At 44.9% G+C, this 22,823-nt stretch overlaps 1 protein-coding gene and 1 pseudogene across 2 annotated transcripts; one reads left to right on the top strand and one right to left on the bottom strand.

Annotated features, from left to right (window-relative positions):
• Window positions 1-1,146: 1,146 nt before the first annotated feature.
• LOC138418267 (cationic amino acid transporter 3-like) lies at window positions 1,147-12,520 on the top strand. 2 transcript variants are annotated; one of them, XM_069549415.1, is made up of 12 exons: window positions 1,147-1,289; window positions 6,781-7,180; window positions 7,782-7,940; window positions 9,189-9,366; window positions 9,572-9,684; window positions 9,834-10,056; window positions 10,229-10,368; window positions 10,473-10,575; window positions 10,765-10,964; window positions 11,169-11,335; window positions 11,825-11,933; window positions 12,100-12,517. In XM_069549415.1, exons 2-12 carry the CDS (start codon window positions 6,808-6,810, stop codon window positions 12,189-12,191), a joined length of 1,857 nt encoding a protein of 618 aa, XP_069405516.1. In that variant the 5' UTR covers window positions 1,147-1,289; window positions 6,781-6,807; the 3' UTR covers window positions 12,192-12,517. The 2 variants fall into 2 exon arrangements, with proteins under 2 accessions (XP_069405516.1, XP_069405515.1); XM_069549414.1 differs by having other exon boundaries at window positions 1,158-1,289; window positions 6,778-7,180; window positions 12,100-12,520.
• Window positions 12,521-13,065: 545 nt separating this feature from the next.
• On the bottom strand, window positions 13,066-13,443 carry LOC138929751 (bolA-like protein 3 pseudogene; annotated as a pseudogene).
• Between the last annotated feature and the right edge of the window lie 9,380 nt (window positions 13,444-22,823).

Raw genomic sequence — 22,823 nt, 5'->3', positions numbered from 1 at the left:
GGGAGGCACCTTCTCAGAAAACTCTGAGGAGCTGCTCCATTGAAACATGGTGTCTAGCACAATCTTGCACCTCACCCAAGCAAAGAACACACATCACACATGACAGAGTATAGTCCTTCAAGCTTTCTTAAGAGACAGACTTCGTACACAGATAGTGAAACAGCAGGACCCTGGGGCCTGGGAAGGGAAGCTTATCTTCCAGAGAGTGTCAACATGGACACCATGAGAAGAGGGGGTCCATCTTTATGTGCAAGACAGACATTCTTTACCCCAACAATTAAAGCTAATGTGTTGTGAGAGTCTGACAGGCTGTCTTAGTTCACATAAAGTTCAGGCTGAACCATGTATAACGCAATCAACTCCCCCATATGTCAGTATGTGAACATTTTCTCCATTACAGGATATAAAAATCTTAGAACCATACGATCCAGCAATTCTACCTATGAGGAAATACTCAGAAGAATTGAAAGCACACTCTGGTGCCTTGTACACCCACGTTCATAGCAGCATTTTCACAGTAAGTAAAGCATGAAAGCAATTCAAGTGCCCATGATCAAACAATGGATAAGCCGGTGGGGCAGGCACATATACTAGAGTATTATTCAGCATTAAAACAAAGAAGGGGGACTTCTGTTTGGTTCTGTTGTTAAGACTCCCAAGTTTCCAAAGCAAGAGTCGCAGGTTCGATCCCAGGTTGAGGAACTAAGATGCCAGGTGTCCAGCAACTAAAGAAAAAAAAAGAGAGAGAGAGAGAGAAAGGAAGGGAATTCTAACACACGCTACAGTGTAAGTGAATCTTATGGACATACTGGTTAAGTGATTCTACTTAAATGAAACACCTGGAGTGGGCAGATTCATAATGACAGAGAATGGAAAGAGATTGTCAGGAGCTGGTGGAGGAGAAAGAGGAAATTGTGGCTGAGTGGGGACAGAGGTTCCATTTGCCAGATGAAAAAAAATCCTGGGGTTCCGTTGCACAAGATGTGAAGGTACTTAACACGACTGAAGTGGCTAAATTTTACGTTCTGTGTATTTTTACCACTTGCAGATTCAAGAATCTCAGAACTATCCCCTGAGGGCAAGCTCAGAAGAGAAGTGGCTGATTGCACCACTGCAGACCTGCCCCTCCCATCCCCGCCCAACCCCGCCCAGGGCTTAAGGATTGTCTTTTTGTTGTGGGAGGGTTCCCAGATTTGGTTTTTCCAGATCTATCAGCTCCAACCCTACGCAGCTTTAAACTCAACCACACTGACCGATATCCGTGCTCCAGGCTCTACTCCTAAGATTTGGTAAGTCCTGGGTCACCCCCTCTTCTGTCGGAGACTGGGTGCTGAGTTCAGATCCTCCTAAAGAGACCTCCTAAAAGCCTATGAGCTTCCCACGTGGCTCAGCAGTCAAGAACCTGCCTGCCAATGCAGGCAACACTGGAGACCACTCCATCCCTGGGTCAGGAAGAACCCTGGAGAAGGGAATGGCAACCCCCTCCAGTGCTCTTGCCTGGAGAATCCCATGGACAGAGGAGGCCGGCCAGCTGCAATCCATGGGGTCGCAGACAGTCAAAAATGACTGAACCCTCACCTAAAGAGACCTCTTCAATCCACCCATGTGTGCAACTGGCTCCAGCTGGAGGGTGGAAAGACCCATTTTCCAGATGAGAGCAGGAGGAGTTAGGATTTGTAAGCTTGTGTGAGGAGAGGCGGGCAGGGGAGGAGATTGCATCAGATCTTGAGGCTTTTAGACTAATTTTTTCACTGGTGTTCAAACACTAGTAAGGATTTATGACACGTGGGCCACTGATTTCAGTCTCCTGTGTACTGTCCATTTCTGTAGGTTCCTCCTCTCTGGATCTTGGGGCAACTGTCAGGGACTTCATCGTCTAGAGTTTGGTACCTATGGAGGAGGGCTGTGTGGTGATTTACTTTAAATCACTTTCAGGTTCCTTACACCCAGCAATTCTGTGAAGCTGGCTCTATTATTTATCATTGGCAGAATTTTTTTTAAACATTGGTAAAAATACACGTAGGGGCTTCCCAAGTGCCTCAGTGGTAAAGAATCCGCCTGCCAATTAGATGTGGGTTCGATCCTTGGATTGGGAAGATCCCCTGGAGGAGGGCATGGCACCCCACTCCAGTATTCTTGCCTGGAGAATCCCATGGACGGAGAAGCCTGGTGGGCTACAGTCCATGGGCTTTCATGTGACTTTGCAACTAAGCAACAACAGAAATACACGTAATACCATGTGACGTAAAATTTGCCATCTTAACTATTTTTAAACTTCCAGTTCGGTAATGTTAAGTATAGTCGAATTACTGGGCAGCCTATCTCTAGAGCTCTTCTCTTCTTGTAAAACTGAAACGTGTCCTCCCTTAACAATTATTCGCCTCTCACCCAGACCCTGGAAAAGCCCCATTCTGCTTTCTGTCTCTAGTCAAGTAACTTTAACTAGGTACTTCATAGAAGTGGAATCCTACAGTTTTTGTCTTTTTGTGTCTGGCAAACATCACTTAGCATAATGTTCTCAAGATTCTTCCATGTTGTAGCCTGTGTCAATTTCCTTCCCGCACCCCTCATCCTCCCTGACTGCACCATGCAGCACGTGCGATGTTAATTCTCAGACCAGGGGTCCAACCTGTGTCCCCTGCAGTGATTGCTCAGAGTCTTAACCACTGGATCACCAGAGAATTCCCTTTCCTGTTTATTTGTTATTGTTTAGTAGTTCAGTCGTGTCGAACTCTTTTGCGACCCCGTGGGCTGCAGCACGCCAGGCTTCCTTGTCCTTCACTATCTCCCAGAGTTGACTCAGACTTACGTCCATTGAATCGGTGATGCCATCCAACCATCTCATCTTCTGCTATCCCCTCCTGCCCTCAATCATTTCCAATATCGACTCGTCACACCAGGTGGCCAAAGTATTGGAACTTCAGCATCAGTCCTTCCAATGAATATTCAGGGTTGATTTCCTTTAGGGTTGACTGGTGTGATCTCCTTGCTGTCCAAGGGGCTCTCAAGAGTCTTCTCCAGCAGTACAGTTCGAAAGCCTCAGTTCTTCAATGCTCAGCCTTCTTTCTGATCCGTTCATGACTACTGAAAAAACCATAGCTTTGATTAAATGGACCTTTGTCAACAAGCTGGTGTCTCTGCTTTTTAATATGCTGCCTATGTTTGTCATAGCTTTTCTTCCACGGAACAAGTGTCTTTTAATTTCATGGCTGCAGTCACAGTCTGCAGTGATTTTGGAACCCAAGAAAATAAAGTTTGTCACTGTTTCCATTGTTTCCTCATCTATTTGCCATGAAGTTATGGGACTGGATGCCATGATCTTAGTTTTTCAAATGTTGAGTTTTAAGCCAGCTTTTTCACTCTCCTTTTTCACCTTCATCAAGAGGCTCTTTTTAGTTCCTTCTTAAGGCTGAGTAATATTTCATTGTCTGTGTAGTGTTTAGCCATTTCTTTGAGGATGGACTTCTGGGAGGCGTCCGTCTTTCAGCTACTGTGAATACTGCTGCTATGGACATAGGTGTACAAATATCTCTTTGAGACCTTATTTTCAGTTCTTTGGGGTATACACCCGTAGGGGAAGTTGCTGGATCCTAATGATAAATCCATTTTTAGTTTTTGGAGGAACCACCATACTTTTTTTTTTTTTTTTCAAAGAAAGATTCAAATGACTGACTCATTGGAAAAGACCCTGATGCTAGGAAAGATCGAGGGCAGGAAAAGGGGACGACAGAGGATGAGATGGTTGGATGGCATCACTGGCTCGATGGACATGAGTTTGAGTAAACTCCGGGAGTTGGTGATGGACAGGGAAGGCTGGCTTGCTGCAGTCCATGGGGTCACAAACAGTCAGACACAACATGGGGTCACTAAGCGACTGAACTGACTGAATTTATTTTTAGGTTGTGCTACACAGCAGGGCATGTGGAATCCTATTCCTTGACTATGGATTGAGCCTGTATCCCCTGCGCTAGAAGGTGGACTCTTTTAACCACTGGACAGACAGGAAAGTCCCTGGAAAAAACATACTTTATCAGCAGCAGCTGCACCATTTGTATTCCTACTAACAGGGCTAAAGTATTCAGCAGCAGCATTTGAGCAGGAAGTATATGACTCCGCAGGGGTGTTTGAGGAACCAAGATTCTAGTGAGTTTCCTGACTCTCAATCAAAATGCTAACCTTGGACTTTGGAGTATCAGGGTGGAAGCCCCTGACGGGACTCGTGGTCTCTGAATCAGCCTAACCCTGTGGAGCCTTGTAGGGAGGAGATGTTTCAGGCCCCACAGCAGCAGGAAACAGTCCTGCCATTTCTGATCCAGAATGAAGGCAATTCCCTCTTCTCCAGGCAGCTGGGAGGGCACTCTGGTTTGATGCTTTGACTGAGCTGGGCCACAGTCTGTCCCTCCCTGTGAATTCCGTCTGCTTTCTGTCCCAGAGAAGAGATCCAATTCCTTGTCAACTCTGCAAGCCGTGGAGGAGAAAGCTGCAGGTTTTAGGATCCTTAGTGGAGAGATGGGTAGAGTGTGGAATCTTGTGCCCGAGGCAGTCTGCTTAGTCACTCAGTGGCGTCTGACTCTTTGTGATACTGTGGACTCTAGCCCACCAGGCTCCTCTGTCAACGGGATTCTCCAGGCAAGAATACTGGAGCTGGTTGCCATTTCCTCCTCCAGGGCATCTCCTTGACCCAGGCAGGGAACTCCTTCATTGGCGGGTGGTTTCTTTACCCCTGAGCCACCTGGGGAGCCCAGAGAGGAGGTGGTCTTTGTGATTTCAGCTTCTGGATAAGATCTCAGTTGCAGACATCCTGTCAGCATTTTTGTGACTCAGTGGGTTACTGGCGATTGTGGTTGATCTGTGTTGCTGCAAGGTAAACTAGCAAATCAAGATTTCTGGGATCCCTCAACTTCTTTCTAGGAGAGCAAAAACAATGGTTGAGGTACTGTGTTATTTACTTAGAGCCTAGGGAACAAATAAGAACATCAAGCTGTTTTTCCCTTGGAGACTATTTGGTGCTACTTTTTCTTGGTTTCTATCACTTATCTAATTAGTACTGTGGAATCTGCATTTTGGAACTCAGGTAAGACCTTGGAGATTAAATCTTTTGTCTACAAACAAAGGAGAGGATGGAGAAACTTTTGTACCAGAAGGGTCCTGCAGGGTCCTCCTTGAGTTGACTCCCTCCTTTTCCCCTTTTAAGCTTTTTTATTGGAATATAGCTGATTAACAATGTAATAGTTTCAGGTAGACAAAGGGACTCAACCATATATATACACCTATCCATTCTTCCCCAAACTCCCCTCCCATCCAGGCTGCCACATAACACTGAGCAGAGTTCCCTGTATAGCAGAGTTCCCTGCTATATAGTAGATTCTTGTTGATTATCCATTTTAAATACAGCAGTGTGTGCATGCCCATCCCAAACTGCCTAACAATCTCTTTCCCCTAGTCTTTCCCCCCAACCCTCTGTTTTTGGATTCCCCAAGGGGAATAGGACTGGGACCAGAAAGGGAATAAAGTTTTGGATGGAGAGATGAATCATAGAGTCAGCAGGGGAACTCGGTTACTGGCGGACTTGGTTTCATTGCTCTGATCACTGAGCCCCTTCAGCTGTCATATCACATGTAATAGGGAAGGGGGGCATAATGATGGCAATAATTGATCTCTCTGTTTTATAGGAGAAAGGAGGACACAGCAGTGTGTAGCTTGTGGGTAGTCACATAAGCCACACATCACAGTGCCAGATTTGAACCAGCAGGGCTAGCAGATTTGGGGTTAAAAATCAACATTCTTGGGGCCTCCCTGGTGGTCTAGCGGTTAAGACTCAGTGCTACCAGTGAAAACGGCATGGGTTTGAGCCTTGGCCAGGGAACTAAGATCCCACAAACTATTCTGCAGGGCCAAAAGATTAAAAAAAAAAAATCCAGCATTCTTACCCATTTAGCTAATACCATTTAAGCAGCTCCTGTGTGCCAGGCTCTTTGTTGAAAGATTTTGCTTCTCTCTGTGTGTATTAGTTGCTCAGTCATGTCTGACTCTTTGTGACCCCATGGACTATAGCTCACCAGGTTCCTCTGTCCCTGGAATTCTTCAGGCAAGGATCCTGGAGTGGGTTGCCACCATTTGCTTCTGTGCAGGGGTGGGAAACTTTTCTTTCTAGGTTCTAATCATTAAACTTATATAAGACAGATTAAATAAACCCCTATGTATGGGAGTCCCATAAATGCGCTAAGGTTCAAAGACAAGAAATTGAGGTTTAAAGGCTCCCCTGAGCTAAAGAGAAGGGGGTGGGGAATCTGGGGCTTCAAGGAGAAGAGAACCCGCAGGAAGATGGGAAGGTTGGTAAATTAATGTTTGCCACTCACTGCAGGTAAGTCTTCCTGAGATAAAGAGTTATCTCTGGTAACAGCTCTCTTCCTGCCATAGGTCCCCTAATCTAAATAATTTTGATCAGTTAAGGGAGACTAACTTAAGCCTAAGCAAGGAGATTTTTCTGAATCTTCTGTGTCTTAATTGCCTTCAGCTCAAAACAACCCACAAGCCAAAGTAGCATGTTTACAGAGACGTATTCTTCTCTCTCTCACTTCTCTTCAAGCAACTCTTCCAGTAACTTTGAAACATATCAAAAGTCTTCTTTATGTTTGAGGAAAGCAACACTCAGAGATGGAGAACTTGCCCCATGTGCTTATACCACCTGCCATCACTCCATTGCTCCGTGGAATTGGACTCCCAGGGCCGAGGATAGATGGACCTTCCTGATGACTTTGTGTCTTGTTTTCTCAGCAGATCGTGGTCTCCTCAGCTCCATCTAGGATGCAGTGTCACTACGTTCGCCAGTTTGGTCTGAAGCTGGTTCGCCGGAGGCCACTGGAGCCCATAGCGGAGTCTGAGAGTCGCCTGTCTCGTTGTCTGAACACCCTCGACCTGGTGGCTTTGGGTGTGGGCAGCACTCTAGGGGCCGGCGTATACATCCTGGTTGGAGAGGTGGCCAGGGATAAAGCTGGACCAGCGATCGTCATCTGCTTCCTGGTGGCTTCCCTATCTTGTATGTTGTCCGGGATCTGCTATGCTGAGTTTGGGGCCCGGGTACCAGGCTCCGGTTCTGCATATCTCTACATCTACGTCACCGTTGGACAGCTATGCGCCTTCATCACTGGCTGGAATCTTATATTGTCCTATGTCATCGGTGAGTTGATGGGGAGGGGGGAGGTGTGGGGCTTAAGATGAAGAAACTAGGAGCGGGGATTTAGGTCTTCACTCATTCATGAGAACTTTACTACTATCGACTTTGATGGTGACGGGGAGACGTGGGTCATAGCAGCAGGCAAACCTCATAGCTCCCTTCTCAGCTCTCTCCTGTTATCTTTAAAGGATGGACCCAGAACAAAGAAAGGAAGTGAACTGCAGGAAGTGGGTGAGAGGGAGGCAGGGCCCACAGGCTCATCCTCTCACCATATCGAGGGTCTTTGTTCAGCTGTTGCCTTCACGGGATTTCCCTCTGCTACTTGATTGAAAATTTCAACCCTCATCTCCCAGACCTCCTGCTCCCAATGACCTATTTTCCTTTTTTTTTTTGCATAACATTTATCTCCTAACATTAAACAGTTGATCTGTTTTGTGGGTCATCCTAGTCTACTCTTCCCAACCTGTGAAAAGAATCTCTTTGAGATTAGAACATTTTGTTATGTTTCTCCCCAGCCCCTTCCCCTGCCCAAAGATACCCAGTGACACCAGGTAGGGGTTCAATGAGTGTTTGTTAATGAATGTTCTATCTTCTGCTCCGGCAGGTACCGCCAGTGTGTCCAGGGCCTGGAGCTCTGCCCTTGACAGCTTGATAGGGGACCACATCTCTCAGGCGTTACAGAGAACTTTCCCTCTTCATTTGCCCCATTTCTTGGCCAAGTACCCAGACTTTTTTGCACTGGGCCTGGTGCTTCTGTTCACGGGTAAGATAGGGATCACTGATAGGATGGGAAGAATGGGGTGTGAAGGTGGGGGGCTGGGGTAGGAAAGGCTTGGGGTAGAAGAACAGTAGAAGAATTACAGCTGGATTGAAGGCTCTAGGATATGAGAGACAGGAAGGTGAGACATAGACCATTGTTTCCCATCGTTGGCACTACTGACAGTTTGGGCTGGATCATTCGTAAGTGTGGGCGGCTGGTCCTTTGCATTAATTTATTTATTTATTATTTGACTGTGCTGCAATGCATGCCGGATCTCGGTTCCCCTGTGCATGCGTGCGTATGTGCTAAGTCTCTCAGCTGTATCTGACTCTTTGAGACCCCATAGACTGTAGCCCGCCAGGCTCTTGTGTCCATGGAATTCTCCAGGCAAGAATACTGGAATGAGTTGCCATTCCCTTCTCCAGGGAATCTTCCAGACCCAGGGATTGAACCTGAATCTCCTGCATTGACAGGAGATTTCTTTACCACTAGTGCCACCTGGGAAGCCCCTTAGTTCCCCTGTGTGCATGCATGCTAAGTCACTTCAGTCACCTCCAACTCTTTGCGACCCTATGACTGTAGCCTGCCAGGTTCCTCTGTCCTTTATCAGGGGTAAAACCTCCCCTCAGGTGGAGGCACAGAGTCTTAAGCGCTGGACCACCAGGGAAGTCCCTGGGTTTTGTTTTTGTTGTGTTAAATCACTGTCGGGTGTTGAGTGGTATCCCTGGCCTTCACTCACTAGACACCAGTGATGCCCACCCTCCCCCCAAACTGTGACAATAAGAATGTCTCCAGACAGTGCCAGCTGCTTGGGGGACAAGATCACCCCACTGAGAACCATTCACTTAGACCAACAAGTTTCTTCCTCAGTACTGAGATCAAAGATTTTTTTTTTAAATTAAGAGTTAATTTACATAGCATAAAATCAAGCATCTTATTATTTTTCCCAGCTTTGTTGAGATATAGTTAACATCCAACATTGTATAAATTTAAGGTGTCTAACTAATGATTTAATAGACCTGCCTACTGGGAGACGATGGCCACAGTAAGAAATTAACGATCTTAAAGTGTGCGATTCAGGGGACCTGGTATATTCACAGTGTTCTGTAATCATCACCTCGGTCTAGCTCCAAACATGTTCATCACAACAAAAGGAAACCCTGTATCCACTGAGCAGTCACTGTCCACCTCCTCAGGACCCCAGCCCCTCGTAACCACTTTTGGATGTTTCATATTCCATCTTTCTCACAGGAGTACTGACTGTGGGAGCTGGTGAGTCGGCCCTGGTTAACAAAGTGTTCACAGGCTTGAACCTTTTGGTTCTCAGCTTCATCATCATCTCTGGCATCATTAAGGGAGACCCACACAACTGGAAGCTCACGGAAGAGGACTACAAACCGAACATATCTGGATCCAATGATTCCTCTGGGTTAGGAGGGTTCTCTGGGCCTTAGTAATGCACGTGGAGGAGGGTGCACAGATGGGAACGCGGTGGAGACTAAACAGACCTGGGCTGATGAATCCAGGTGATGGGGCTCCTGGAGCCCAGGGCTAGTGGTGTGAAGGCAAGAGTCCAGAAGTGATGGCTGAACACACCTCAACCACGTTCTGTCTTGTTCCTTCTCTCACCATAGCTTAGGCCCTCTGGGTGCAGGAGGGTTTGTGCCTTTTGGCTTTGATGGGGTTTTCCAAGGAGCAGCCACGTGTTTCTATGCATTTGTCGGTTTCGATGTCATTGCTACTACAGGTAATGTGGTCGTGGTCCCATCCAGGGTGTGGGCACAGACTGGGCTGCGCTTGGGTGCAGGGGTTTCTTTCGGAGGTTCAACAGGAAAGGGGATTTTGTGCTTTCACCCTGGCGTGTTTCCTGATCCAGTACTTCCTCCAATCCTGCAGGGGAAGAAGCCCAAAATCCCCAGCGGTCCATCCCCTTGGGCATCGTGATCTCGCTCTTCATCTGCTTTTTGGCGTATTTTGGTGTCTCAGCCTCACTCACCCTCATGGTGCCCTACTACCAGATCCATCCTGCAAGCTCCTTGCCGCAGGCTTTCCTCCACGTTGGCTGGGGCCCTGCCAGATATGTGGTGGCTGCTGGCACCCTCTGTGCTCTTACCTCCAGGTCAGTGGTGTGGGTTTCTGCCCATTGACTGCCAGATGCTCGGGTATCCCAGCCCTTGGAAATGAGAGAAAAAGAGAGCAAGATCATCTTGCCCCATGCAGACGAGGGAGTGGATGCCGTGGTCTCTCCTGCTGCTCCACGTCCCCGCACGTGTCCTCGTTGTCTCTCCCAGCCTCCTGGGTGTCATGTTCCCCATGCCCCGTGTGATCTACTCAATGGCAGATGACGGGCTCCTTTTCCGGGGACTTGCCCACATCCACGCCCGCACCCGTACCCCGGTCATGGCCACCTTAGCTTCTGGAATTCTTGCAGGTAAAGAAATAATGCCCATGCCTCCTTTGATCAATTTTCTTAGTTTGGATATTTCTCCTGGGTTCTCACTCCCCTCCCCCACCTTGTCCGTGCCCTCCTTCTAGGGCTCATGGCGTTATTCTTCGAGCTCCATGACCTGGTGGACCTCATGTCCATCGGGACCCTGCTGGCTTACTCCCTGGTGGCATTTTCTGTCCTTGTCCTCAGGTGAGACCCCACGACACCTTGGGTGGGGGGGTCTTGGATACTCGGGATTGAGGAGGAGGGAACTGTCTTCTGCTTTCATGCCACCTTCTTAATGTCTGCTCTGCTTAAGGCAGCAGAGATTTGGAATAGGCTGTGTGAGCTGGATGAGTAGGGGCTGCTGTTAACATTGCTCTAATATCTCTAATTCAGATATCAACAGGATGAGAATTTAAGCAAGACCAAGAAAACAGAGAAAGGAACTGAGATGGAGTCTGTAGTTGAAGCAAGTCCTTTGGACACTGCACCTGAAGCGGGAACTTCAAAGATTCTCAAGAGTCTCTGTCACCCTCCCAGAACCATCCCCACCCGGACATCTGGCCGGATTGTTTATGGATGTGCCTTACTGCTTGGTGAGCATTGGGATCTCTCTCTGGTGGTATTCTGAAATTGACAAGATAAGGCGGGAATGTGTATTTCATCAGTCGAGGAATGCTGGAGATACGATGAGCCTTCATGATGCGGGAAGTTTTGGGGAGGAGTGTGACCCAAGGTCTTGACATCTTTGGCTTCTGGAGTCGAACCTGTTCTGTTATCCTCCACCTTGACCCTTGCAGTTCTCCTGTTGATCATCCTGAGTGTGATCCTGGCCCAGTGGCCCAGACGTGTGTTCTCTGGAGACCCCGTGCTCACAGCAGTGGCTGTGCTGCTGCTGCTGCTCATCACTGGGGTCGCGGCCATCATCTGGAGGCAGCCCCAGAGCCTCAGTCCTCTTCACTTCAAGGTAGGTGACCTTATGTGCCCAGAGTGTCCACCTTGAGCGAAGGAAGTCTGTGTGCTTTAGGTCTAAACATCCTTCACTGGGACTTCCCTGGTGGTCCAGCGGCTAAACTCTGAACTCCCAATGCAGGGGGCCCGGGTTCCCTCCCTGGTCAGGGAGCTAATCCCACGGGGTACAACTAGAGATCCATGTGTGCAATGAAGATGAACGATCCCATCCACTGCAGCTAAGACCTAGTGCAGTCAAATAAAGAAATACTAAAAAAAAAAAAATAAAATCTGTCTAATCATCCTTTGCTGTACCAGGGAAGAGAGTTGTTAAAACCCTTTCCTGGACCATTTTCCTGGTCCACATTGTATATGTGCTTTACATAAACAATCTGAGTAGCCACTGAACACACAGCCTGAGGACTGGTCTTCTCACCCACCTGGGGTCGGGTCTCCCTCTCAGACGTCTGGGCTGTTTTCAGGGATGAACTGACTCTGCCCACAGGTCCCTGCTCTGCCTGTCGTCCCACTGGTGAGCATCTTTGTGAACATTTACTTGATGATACAGATGACCTCTAGGACTTGGGCCCAATTTGGAGTCTGGAATATAATTGGTAAGAAGTTTTCTAGGATAAAGAGACCGCTTGAGGGACTGAACCCAATACTCTTCTACAGCATCTCCCCTAAACTGTCTTGGCCACCATAATAGGAGGCCTTTTGGGCATTTGTAGCTGGGTGCAGCTCCTACTTTTCCTTTTCATTGTCTCATTTTCCTCCTAGGATTTATGATATACTTTGGATACGGGATCCGACACAGCTTGGAGAACAGTGAGCAATGGCCGGCAGGCAGCTTCCACTTCCCAGACTCTTGACAAGAACACCCCAGGTGCTGGGTCATCTTAACCACAGGACATAGATGCTGGGTGGAATCCCTCCAGGCACTGGAGAATCTGCTGGTTCCAGGGGCACTTTAAGTCTCTATGGACTGTGACGGTGGGGGTGAATTTAAGGCCCTTTACTCATTGCTAGTGGATGAAATGACTTATCTGTTGTCTAGTGTTTCTAGTAAACGTTTCAAAGCATGATAGATATGTACAGAAAAGTGCATACCTCATACCTGTGAAGCAAGATGAATTTTCACAGAGAGTGCAACAAGCTAACCAGAAAAAAATAAACTACTAACCTGCATGGAAGAATATCATTGTGTGCCTTTTTCCAACAAAAACACATAGATTGCTACACAGGAAGAAAATGCGGGTAACAAAACACTATGTCAAGGGTTGCACTGTGTTTATTTAGCTTTCTGTGACGTGACTCTTCATTTCATTAATCTTTAAAGTCATTGACTGACTCTTTGTTTTTATTTCCCAAGAACTCTGTGGAAATTGTTCCTAATATTAAAAAATGTTGAGGGACTTCCTTGGCAGTTCAGTGGTTAGGAGTCGGAACTTTCACTGCTGGGTTCAGGTTGGATCCTTGATGGGGGAACTAAGGTCCTTCAAGCCATGTGGTATATCCAAATCTTTTTTTTTTTTTAATTGATGCTGTGGGGATTTCTTTTCGTACTGTTGAAATGAAACACAGTTTTGTGTGTTTATTTGAATTTTTCTTTTTTTTTTTTGTAATGAGAAACACTTTTACTTATCTGTTGCCTTTAATATCTAAATAGATACCATATTCTTCTATAATTACAATATGGAAATGTCTATGAACAAAATGGATAAATTTTTTGTCATAGGCTGAGGAAAGAACGGTGGTAGTAAGATTCATCCAAAGTTTTAGCAGCAGCATCAATGAAGCCACAGTATGGTCAGTGTTTGGGGACAAAGGTAAATATCCGCAATCCATGCATACCTTGGATTTCTTCTTTGAGTGCCTGATTAACCATCTGGTGCTACTGGACAGTTCTCTTCTCTTTAAATTCTTCTGATTCAATTTTAATTTCATACACTGCCCCACAGCCTCCTGAAATGTCAGTGACTTTGATAGCTATAGCTCGAGGAAATTTTCTCTGAGAATCTGGGTCACTTTGAGCTCCCCCTCGGTCTGTGAGGCAAACATGCGCTGGGCCCAGTGGAGAAGAGGAAGCAGAGGCACTGCCGCGGCCCGGCTCCACGCCGCCATGCCCGGCCGACACGGCCCCAAAATTTTCTTAAAAAAACCTAAGTATATACAATTATTTATTTATTTATTTATTTATTTATTTACAAAAATAGTATTTTATTTTTATTTATTTATTTTTTTTAGTTTTTTATTTTTTTAATTTTAAAATCTTTAATTCTTACATGCGTTCCCAAACATGAACCCCCCTCTCACCTCCCTCCCCATAACATCTCTGTGGGTCATCCCCATGCACCAGCCCCAAGCATGCTGTATCCTGCGTCAGACATAGACTGGCGATTCAATTCTTACATGATAGTATTCATGTTAGAATGCCATTCTCCCAAATCATCCCACCCTCTCCCTCTCCTTCTGAGTCCAAAAGTCCGTTATACACATCTGTGTCTTTTTTCCTGTCTTGCATACAGGGTCGTCATTGCCATCTTTCTAAATTCCATATATATGTGTTAGTATACTGTATTGGTGTTTTTCTTTCTGGTTACTTCACTCTGTATAATCGGCTCCAGTTTCATCCATCTCATCAGAACTGATTCAAATGAATCATCAAATGAGTCATCAAAACAGTATGGTACTGGCACAAAGACAGACGTATAGATCAGTGGAACAAAATAGAAAGCCCAGAGATAAATCCACACACATATGGACACCTTGTCTTTGACAAAGGAGGCAAGAATATACAATGGAGTAAAGACAATCTCTTTAACAAGTGGTGCTGGGAAAACTGGTCAACCACTTGTAAAAGAATGAAACTAGATCACTTTCTAACACCCCACACAAAAATAAACTCAAAATGGATTAAAGATCTAAATGTAAGATCAGAAACTATAAAACTCCTAGAGGAGAACATAGGCAAAACACTCTCAGACATAAATCACAGCAGGATCCTCTATGATCCACCTCCCAGAATTCTGGAAATAAAAGCAAAAATAAACAAATGGGATCTAATTAAAATTAAAAGCTTCTGCACAACAAAGGAAAATATAAGCAAGGTGAAAAGACAGCCTTCTGAATGGGAGAAAATAATAGCAAATGAAGCAACTGACAAACAACTAATCTCAAAAATATACAAGCAACTTATGCAGCTCAATTCCAGAAAAATAAATGACCCAATCAAAAAATGCGCCAAAGAACTAAATAGACATTTCCCCAAAGAAGACATATGGATGGCTAACAAACACATGAAAAGATGCTCAACATCACTCATTATTAGAGAAACGCAAATCAAAACCACAATGAGGTACCACTTCACACCAGTCAGAATGGCTGCGATCCAAAAGTCTGCAAGCAATAAATGCTGGAGAGGGTGTAGAGAAAAGGGAACCCTCCTACACTGTTGGTGGGAATGCAAACTAGTATAGCCACTATGGAGAACAGTGTGGAGATTCCTTAAAAAATTGCAAATAGAACTACCTTATGACCCAGCAATCCCACTTCTGGGCATACACACAGAGGAAACCAGAATTGAAAGAGGCACATGTACCCCAATGTTCATCGCCGCACTGTTTATAATAGCCAGGACATGGAAGCAACCTAGATGTCCATCAGCAGATGAATGGATAAGAAAGCTGTGGTACATATACACAATGGAGTATTACTCAGCCATTAAAAAGAATTCATTTGAATCAGTTCTGATGAGATGGATGAAACTGGAGCCGATTATACAATTTTAAATGTACCATTATACCTCAGTAAAGCTGGAATCCAGATAAAAGAGGGAAATTGACTTTAGCACATTCATCATTCATTTTGAAGACGGTATCATCATAGAGTGATTCTTAAACATTGGATTTTTGATGTCTATATTTCCACTGCAATATTTTAATACACCATCGGCTGTCTTTACCCATTCATTCATTCTTTTTTTTTTTTTTTTAGATTGAGGTACAGTTGATTTACAATATTATATTAGTTCCAGGTGTACAACACAGTGACATAATTTTATAGATTGTATTTCATTTAGAGTAATTACATATTTATAGTAATGGCTTTAGTTTCCTGTGCTGCACCATATATCCTATAGCTTATTTTATACATAGTAGTCTGTATCTCTTAATCCTCTACCACGTTTGTCCCTAACCCTTCTCTCACCTGACTGATAACCACTAACTAGCTTATTCTGTCAGTGATTCTACTTCTCTTTTGTTAATACACAGTCATTTATTTTTTAGATTTCACATGTAAGTAGTTTGTCTTACTTTATTTCACTAAGTATAATAACCTTCAGGTACATCTATGTTGCAAATGGAGAACTTTGTTCTTTCTTATGCCTTCGTAGGATTCTATTGCATACATATACATTTTTTTTTTTTATCCATTTGTCTTTTGGGAGGCACTTGAGTTGCTTCTGTATCTTGACTATTGTAAATAACGCTAATAATATTGGAAAAGACTCTGATGCTGGGAGGGATTGGGGGCAGGAGAAGAAGGGGACGACCGAGGATGAGATGGCTGGATGGCATCACGGACTCGATGGACGCGAGTCTGAGTGAACTCCGGGAGATGGTGATGGACAGGGAGGCCTGGCGTGTTGCGATTCATGGGGTCGCAAAGAGTCGGACACGACTGAGCAACTGAACTGAACTGGATATTGGGCTGCATGTATCTTTTCAAGTTCATTTTTTCACCGAGATACATAACCTGGAGTGGAATCGTTGTTCTGTGGTAGTTATTTTGGTTTTTTGAGGACCCTCCATACTGTTTCCATAGCATCTGCAAACCAGCTTCTCCCCTCACCTCATCTGTTTGCCTGCAGCCCTGAAGTACAGCTGTACTCTGTTTTCCACGTCCACAAAGATCCTGCCTGTGGGCCAGTTGAGTTCATTTCAGCTGAGTATTTCAGTTAACTTAAATACTGTAAGTTTTCACCTAATTTGAAATTTCACAATTGGCCAGGTCATTCATTACATAAAAGTTTAAAGAATGTGAGTCATGCCTGACTCTTTCCAACCCCATGGACTGTAGCCTGCCAGGCTTTTCCATCCATGCGATTTTCCAGGCAAGAATCCTGGAGTGGGTTGCCATTTCCTCCTCCAGGGCATCTTCTCAACTCAGGGATCAACCCCTCTGCCTTGGCAGGTGGATTCTTTACTACTAACACCACCTGGGAAGCCCTAAAAAATGGTAAATTCTGTCTAGGAGAAGACAGCTGCCAGAAGAACCTGATGGATTTGTGCATGAGTTCTGCTTCCCCAGGGGCTCAGATGGTAAAGAATCTGCCTGGAATGTGGGAGACCTAGGTTCGATCCCTGGGAAGATCCCTGGAGAAGGAAATGGCAACCCACTCCAGTATACTTGCCTGGAGAATCCCAAGGACAGAGGACCCGGCAGTCCATGGGGTCAGTAAGAGTCAGATGTGACTGAGTGACTAACATACACACTTTCTGCTTCATACAAATACTGTGATATTCCCCACACTCTGCAAACAACCAAAACAAATCCCTCCCCAACAAGAAAACAAAACAACCCCCACTCCACAAAATCAAAACATAGCAAAACAGAAACAAAACAAAACTCCAAAACAAAACAAAAAAAAAACCCAAACTCCACAGAAAGTCAACGATCGTTGATCCCTGGGTCAATGTGAGCTCCTGAGGATAAGAGGAGGTTCTTCGCGAAAGGTGATGTGTCCATGTATATGTCAGGGGAAAGCTTTAATTAATGTATAAAATAGTGTATATCTTATGTGGGACTGCTGAGTCAAAGACAGGCACATTTTTAAATTTTGACAAATGCTGTCCAATTTGACAAATTGCAGAAGAGGATAGTGCTGTCTAAGCAAGTACGAAATCCATGTATATAATTAAAATTTTCTTACTATCACATTAGAAAAGGAAAAGGAAACAGACACAACTAATTTTAATAATGTATTTAGCTCAAAATATACAAATTTTATCATTTAAACATATAATGTAAAAATCACTAATGAGACATTTTATCTTTTTATTTCTGAACAGTCCTCAAATCTTAGTGTACATTTTATGCTTATTTCCCACCTAGCCATATTTCAAGTGCTCAAGACTATGTACCACACTGGATAATGCTGATCTAGAATTTTTCTTCCCCATCCTTACCTATTGGTTCAGGGGAGCAGTCAGGTAAATTCTGGTCCATAGCTCAAATCTTGCCGGTGGCCCTGACTTTGTATGGGCCAGAGGCTGAGTGGTTTTTATTTTCAAAAAGTTGTTAATAAAAATACAGAGGAATATGTGGTCCAGAGCATATGTGGCCTGAACAGCCGAAAATATTGACTATTTGGCTCTCAAGAGAAACACTTTGGCAAACTCTGGTCTGGTGTAACTCAGGTTTGTTTATTTGCAGTGTCAATGTATTCATGTTTTTTAGCTTTTGTGATGCTTCACCTTAGCCACACACATACCTAGATGAGACTAGAAGCATCTCTAGTGATCTTTGACTTCTTGCAAAATCAATTCTTCTCCCCCTGCCCCGGTCAATCTAGCTAAAGATTTTCCCATTTTCAAAGAAACAACTTCTAGCTCCATTGATTCCTCATATTACTTTTAAAATTTCTTCTTCTTCTTCTTCTTTTTTTTTTTTGTTATGTCACTTGGCTTGCAGGATCTTTGTTCCCCTACCAGGGATTGAACCTGAGACCTCAGCTGTAAGAGAGTCCTAACCACTGGACTGCCAGGGAATTCCCATCTACTTCACTTTTCCAATGTACAGGGGACAGGGATCAAGACCATCCCCATGGAAAAGAAATGCAAAAAAGCAAAATGGCTGTCTGGGGAGGGCTTACAAATAGCTGTGAAAAGAAGAGAAGTGAAAAACAAAGGAGAAAAGGAAAGATATAAGCATCTGAATGCAGAGCTCCAAAGAAGAGCAAGAAGAGATAAGAAAGCCTTCTTCAGCGATCAATGCAAAGAAACAGAGGAAAAAGACAGAATGGGAAAGACTAGAGATTTTATCAAGAAAATCAGAGATACCAAGGGAACATGTCATGCAAAGATGTGCTCAATAAAGGACAGAAATTGTCTGGACTTAACAGAAGCAGAAGATATTAAGAAGAGGTGGCAAGAATACACAGAAGAACTACGAAAAAGACCTTCATGACCTGGATAATCACAATGGTGTGATCACTCATCTAGAGCCAGACATCCTGGAGTGTGAAGTCAAGTGGGCCTTAGAAAGCATCACTATGAAGAAAGCTAGTGGAGGTGATGGAATTCCAGTTGAGCTATTCAAATCCTGAAAGATGTTCCTGTCAAAATGCTGCACTCAATATGCCAGCAAATTTGGAAAACTCAGCAGTGGCCACAGGACTGGAAAATGTCGGTTTTCATTCCAATTCCAAAGAAAGACAATGCCAAAGAATGCTCAAACTACTGCACAATTGCACTCATCTCACATGCTAATAAAGTAATGCTGAAAATTCTCTAAGCCAGGCTTCAGCAATACGTGAACCGTGAACTCCCTGATGATCAAGCTGGTTTAAGAAAAGGCAGAGGAACCAGAGATCAAATTGCCAACATTCGCTGGAACATGGAGAAAGCAAGAGAGTTCCAGAAAAACATCTATTTCTGCTTTACTGACTATGCCATAGCCTTTGACTGTGAGGATCACAATAAACTGTGGAAAATTCTGGAAGAGATGGGAATACCAGACCACCTGACCTGCCTCTTGAAAAATCTGTATGCAGGCCAGGAAGCAACAGTTAGAAATGGACATGGAACAACAGACTGGTTCCAAATAGGAAAAGGAGTACGTCAAGGCTGTATATTGTCACCCTGCTTATTTAACTTCTATGCAGAGTACATCATGAGAAACGCTGGACTGGAAGAAGCACAAGCTGGAATCAAGATTGCTGGGAGAAATATCAATAACCTCAGATATGCAGATGACACCACCCTTATGGCAGAAAGTGAAGAGGAACTCAAAAGTCTCTTGATGAAAGTGAAAGAGGAGAGTGAAAAAGTTGGCTTAAAGCTCAACATTCAGAAAACGAAGATCATGGCATCCGGTCCCATCACTTCATGGGAAATAGACTGGAAAACAGTGGAAACAGTGTCAGACTTTGTTTTTGGGGCTCCAACATCACTGCAGATGGTGATTGCAGCCATGAAATTAAAAGATGCTTACTCCTTGGAAGGAAAGTTATGACCAACCTAAATAGCATATTCAAAAGCAGAGACATTACTTTGCCAACTAAGGTCTGTCTAGTCAAGGCTATGGTTTTTCCTGTGGTCATGTATGGATGTGAGAGTTGGTCTGTGAAGAAGGCTGAGCACCGAAGAATTGATGCTTTTGAACTGTGGTGTTGGGGAAGACTCTTGCGAGTCCCTTGGACTGCAAGGAGATCCAACCAGTCCATTCTGAAGGAGATCAGCCCTGGGATTTCTTTGGAAGTAATGATGCTAAAGCTGAAGCTCCAGTACCCTGGCCACCTCACGCGAAGAGTTGACTGATTGGAAAAGACTCTGATGCTGGGAGGGATTGGGGGCAGGAGGAGAAGGGGATGACCAAGGATGAGATGGCTGGATGGCATCACAGACTCGATGGACGTGAGTCTGAGTGAACTCTGGGAGTTGGGGATGAACAGGGAGGCCTGGCGTGCTGCGATTCATGGGGTTGCAAAGAGTCGGACACGACTGAGCAACTGAACTGAACTCACTTTTCCCCACTCTAATCCCTATTATATTTTGCCTTCTTGTTTTGGTTGTTTGCTTTTCTGACTTTTTTTTTTTGTAGTTTACTTTATCAACTTGAGGTTTTTTTCTTTTTGAAACTTTTTGGCTTCTTGATTTCTTTGATCACTCAAAAAAGCTTCACTTTTTTTTCCCCCTAGCTTTCTGACTTTGTGCTTGTGCTCTCAACAATCTCACAATGATTTTCTGCTTCTCAGTAAGGAAAGAGCACCTGATCCCGTCATGGACAGATTTAGCCCACCCGGAACCCCACAGGCCTGACTGACACAGTGTTTTGTTTTGTTGTTTAGTCGCTCAGTCGTGTCTGATTCTTTGCCACCCTATGGACTGCAGCACGCTAGGCTCCCCTGTCCTTCACCATCTTCCAGAGTGGGCTCAAACTCATGTCCACTGAGTCGGTGAGGCCATCCAACCGTCTCATCCTCTGTCGTCCCCTTCTCCTCCTGCCTTCACTCTTTCCCAGCATCAGGGTCTTTTCCAGTGTGTCGGCTCTTCACATCAGGTGGCCAAAGTATTGGAGCTTCGGCTTCAGCATCAGTCCTTGCAATTCATTTCCTTTAGGATTGACTGGCTTGATCTCCTTGCTGTCCAAGTGACTCTCAAGAGTCTTCTCCAGCACCACAGTTTGAAAGCATCAATTCCTTGGCGCTCAGCCTTCTTTATGGTGAACACAAAGACAGGGAAATAGTCAATATTTCATGGGGCACATCAATTCCTGCTATAAATTCTGAAGCAGCAAAGAAAAATAACAGGATGTTGGATTCGTCCAAAAGTTTCTGTCTGCTTTTTTATAGTAACTTCCTTCCCTGATGGTGAGTGCGTGCTAAGTCGCTTCAGTCATGTTCAACTTTTTGCCACCCTATGGACTGTAGCCTTCCAGGCTCGTCTGTCCATGGGATTCTCCAGGCAAGAATACTGGAGTGGGTTGCCATGCCCTTCTCCAGGGGATCATCTCAACCCAGGGATCCAACCTGTGTCTCTTCTGGCTCCTGCGTTCGCAGGAGGTTCTTTAACACTAGCGCCACCTGGTGTGAATTCTTTGCAAAAACAGCAAGTTGAATATATATATATATATATATATATACACACACAAAGCAGTCACTATGGAAAAGGCAATGGCACCCCACTCCAATACTCTTGCCTGGAAAATCCCATGGACGGGGGAGCCTGGTGGGCTGCAGTTCATGGGGTCACTAAGAGTCGGACACGACTGAGCAACTTCACTTTCACTTTTCACTTTCATGCATTGGAGAAGGAAATGGCAACCCGCTCCAGTGTTCTTGCCTGGAGAATCAGGGACGGCGGAGCCTGGGGGTTGCCGTCTATGTGGTCGCACAGAGTCAGACAAGACTAAAGTGACTTAGCAGCAGCAGGAGCAGCAGGGATGTGCAAGCTGATTTTAGAAAAGGCAGAGGAACCAGAGATCAAATTGCCAACATCCGCTGGATCATGGAAAAAGCAAGAGAGTTCCAGAAAAACATCTATTTCTGCTTTATTGACTATGCCAAAGCCTTTGCGTGGATCACAATCAACTGTGAAAAATTCTGAAAGAGATGGGAATACCAGACCACCTGACCTGCCTCTTGAGAAACCTGTATGCAGGTCAGGAAGCAACAGTTAGAACTGGACATGGAACAACAGACTGGTTCCAAATAGGAAAAGGAATATGTCAAGGCTGTATATTGTCACCCTGCTTATTTAACTGATATGCAGAGGACATCATGAGAAATGCTGGGCTGGAAGAAGCACAAGCTGGAATCAAGATTGCCTGGAGAAATAGCAATAACCTCAGATATGCAGATGACACCACCCTTATGGCAGAAAGTGAAGAGGAACTAAAAAGCCTCTTGATGAAAGTGAAAGAAGAGAGTGAAAAAGTTGGCTTAAAGCTCAACATTCAGAAAACGAAGATCATGGCATCCGATCCTATCACTTCATGGGAAATAGATGGGGAAACAGTGGAAACAGTGTCAGACTTTATTTTTGGGGGCTCCAAAAGCACTGCAGATGGTGACTGCAGCCATGCAATTAAAAGATGCTTACTCCTTGGAAGGAAAGTTATGACCAACCTAGATAGCATGTTGAAAAGCAGAACATTACTTTGCCAACAAAGGCCGTCTAGTGAAGGCTATGGTTTTTCCAGTGGTCATGTATGGATGTGAGAGTTGGACTGTGAAGAAGGCTGAGCGCTGAAGAATTGATGCTTTTGAACTGTGGTGTTGGAGAAGACTCTTGAAAGTCCCTTGGACTGCAAGGACATCCAACCAGTCCATTCTAAAGGAAATCAGTCCTGGGTGTTCTTTGGAAGGAATGGTGCTAAAGCTGTAACTCCAGTACTTTGGCCACCTCATGCGAAGACTTGACTCATTGGAAAAGACTCTGATGTGGGGAAGGATTGGGGGCAGGAGGAGAAGGGGATGACAGAGGATGAGATGGCTGGATGGCATCACTGACTAGATGGACTTGAGTCTGAGTGAACTCTGGGAGTTTGTGATGGATAGGGAGGCCTGGCGTGCTGCAATTCATGGGGTCACAAAGAGTCGGACATGACTAAGCGACTGAACTGAACTGAGGGATTTAAACACCTGAAAATATCAGATGCTCTAGCAATATTACAATTTCCAAGTGTTGGAAAGAATTCAAAAGGTAGTTATGAAGGGCTACCACGAAGGGTTGTCTAGGTCCCAGGGACATTTCATTTTCCTTTGACTCTTCACCCCG

Source organism: Ovis canadensis, chromosome 14, assembly GCF_042477335.2.
Source record: "Ovis canadensis isolate MfBH-ARS-UI-01 breed Bighorn chromosome 14, ARS-UI_OviCan_v2, whole genome shotgun sequence".
Lineage (NCBI taxonomy): Eukaryota > Metazoa > Chordata > Mammalia > Artiodactyla > Bovidae > Ovis > Ovis canadensis.
Note: the sequence above shows the minus strand (reverse complement) of the source record. Positions and strands in the feature narration are given on the sequence as shown.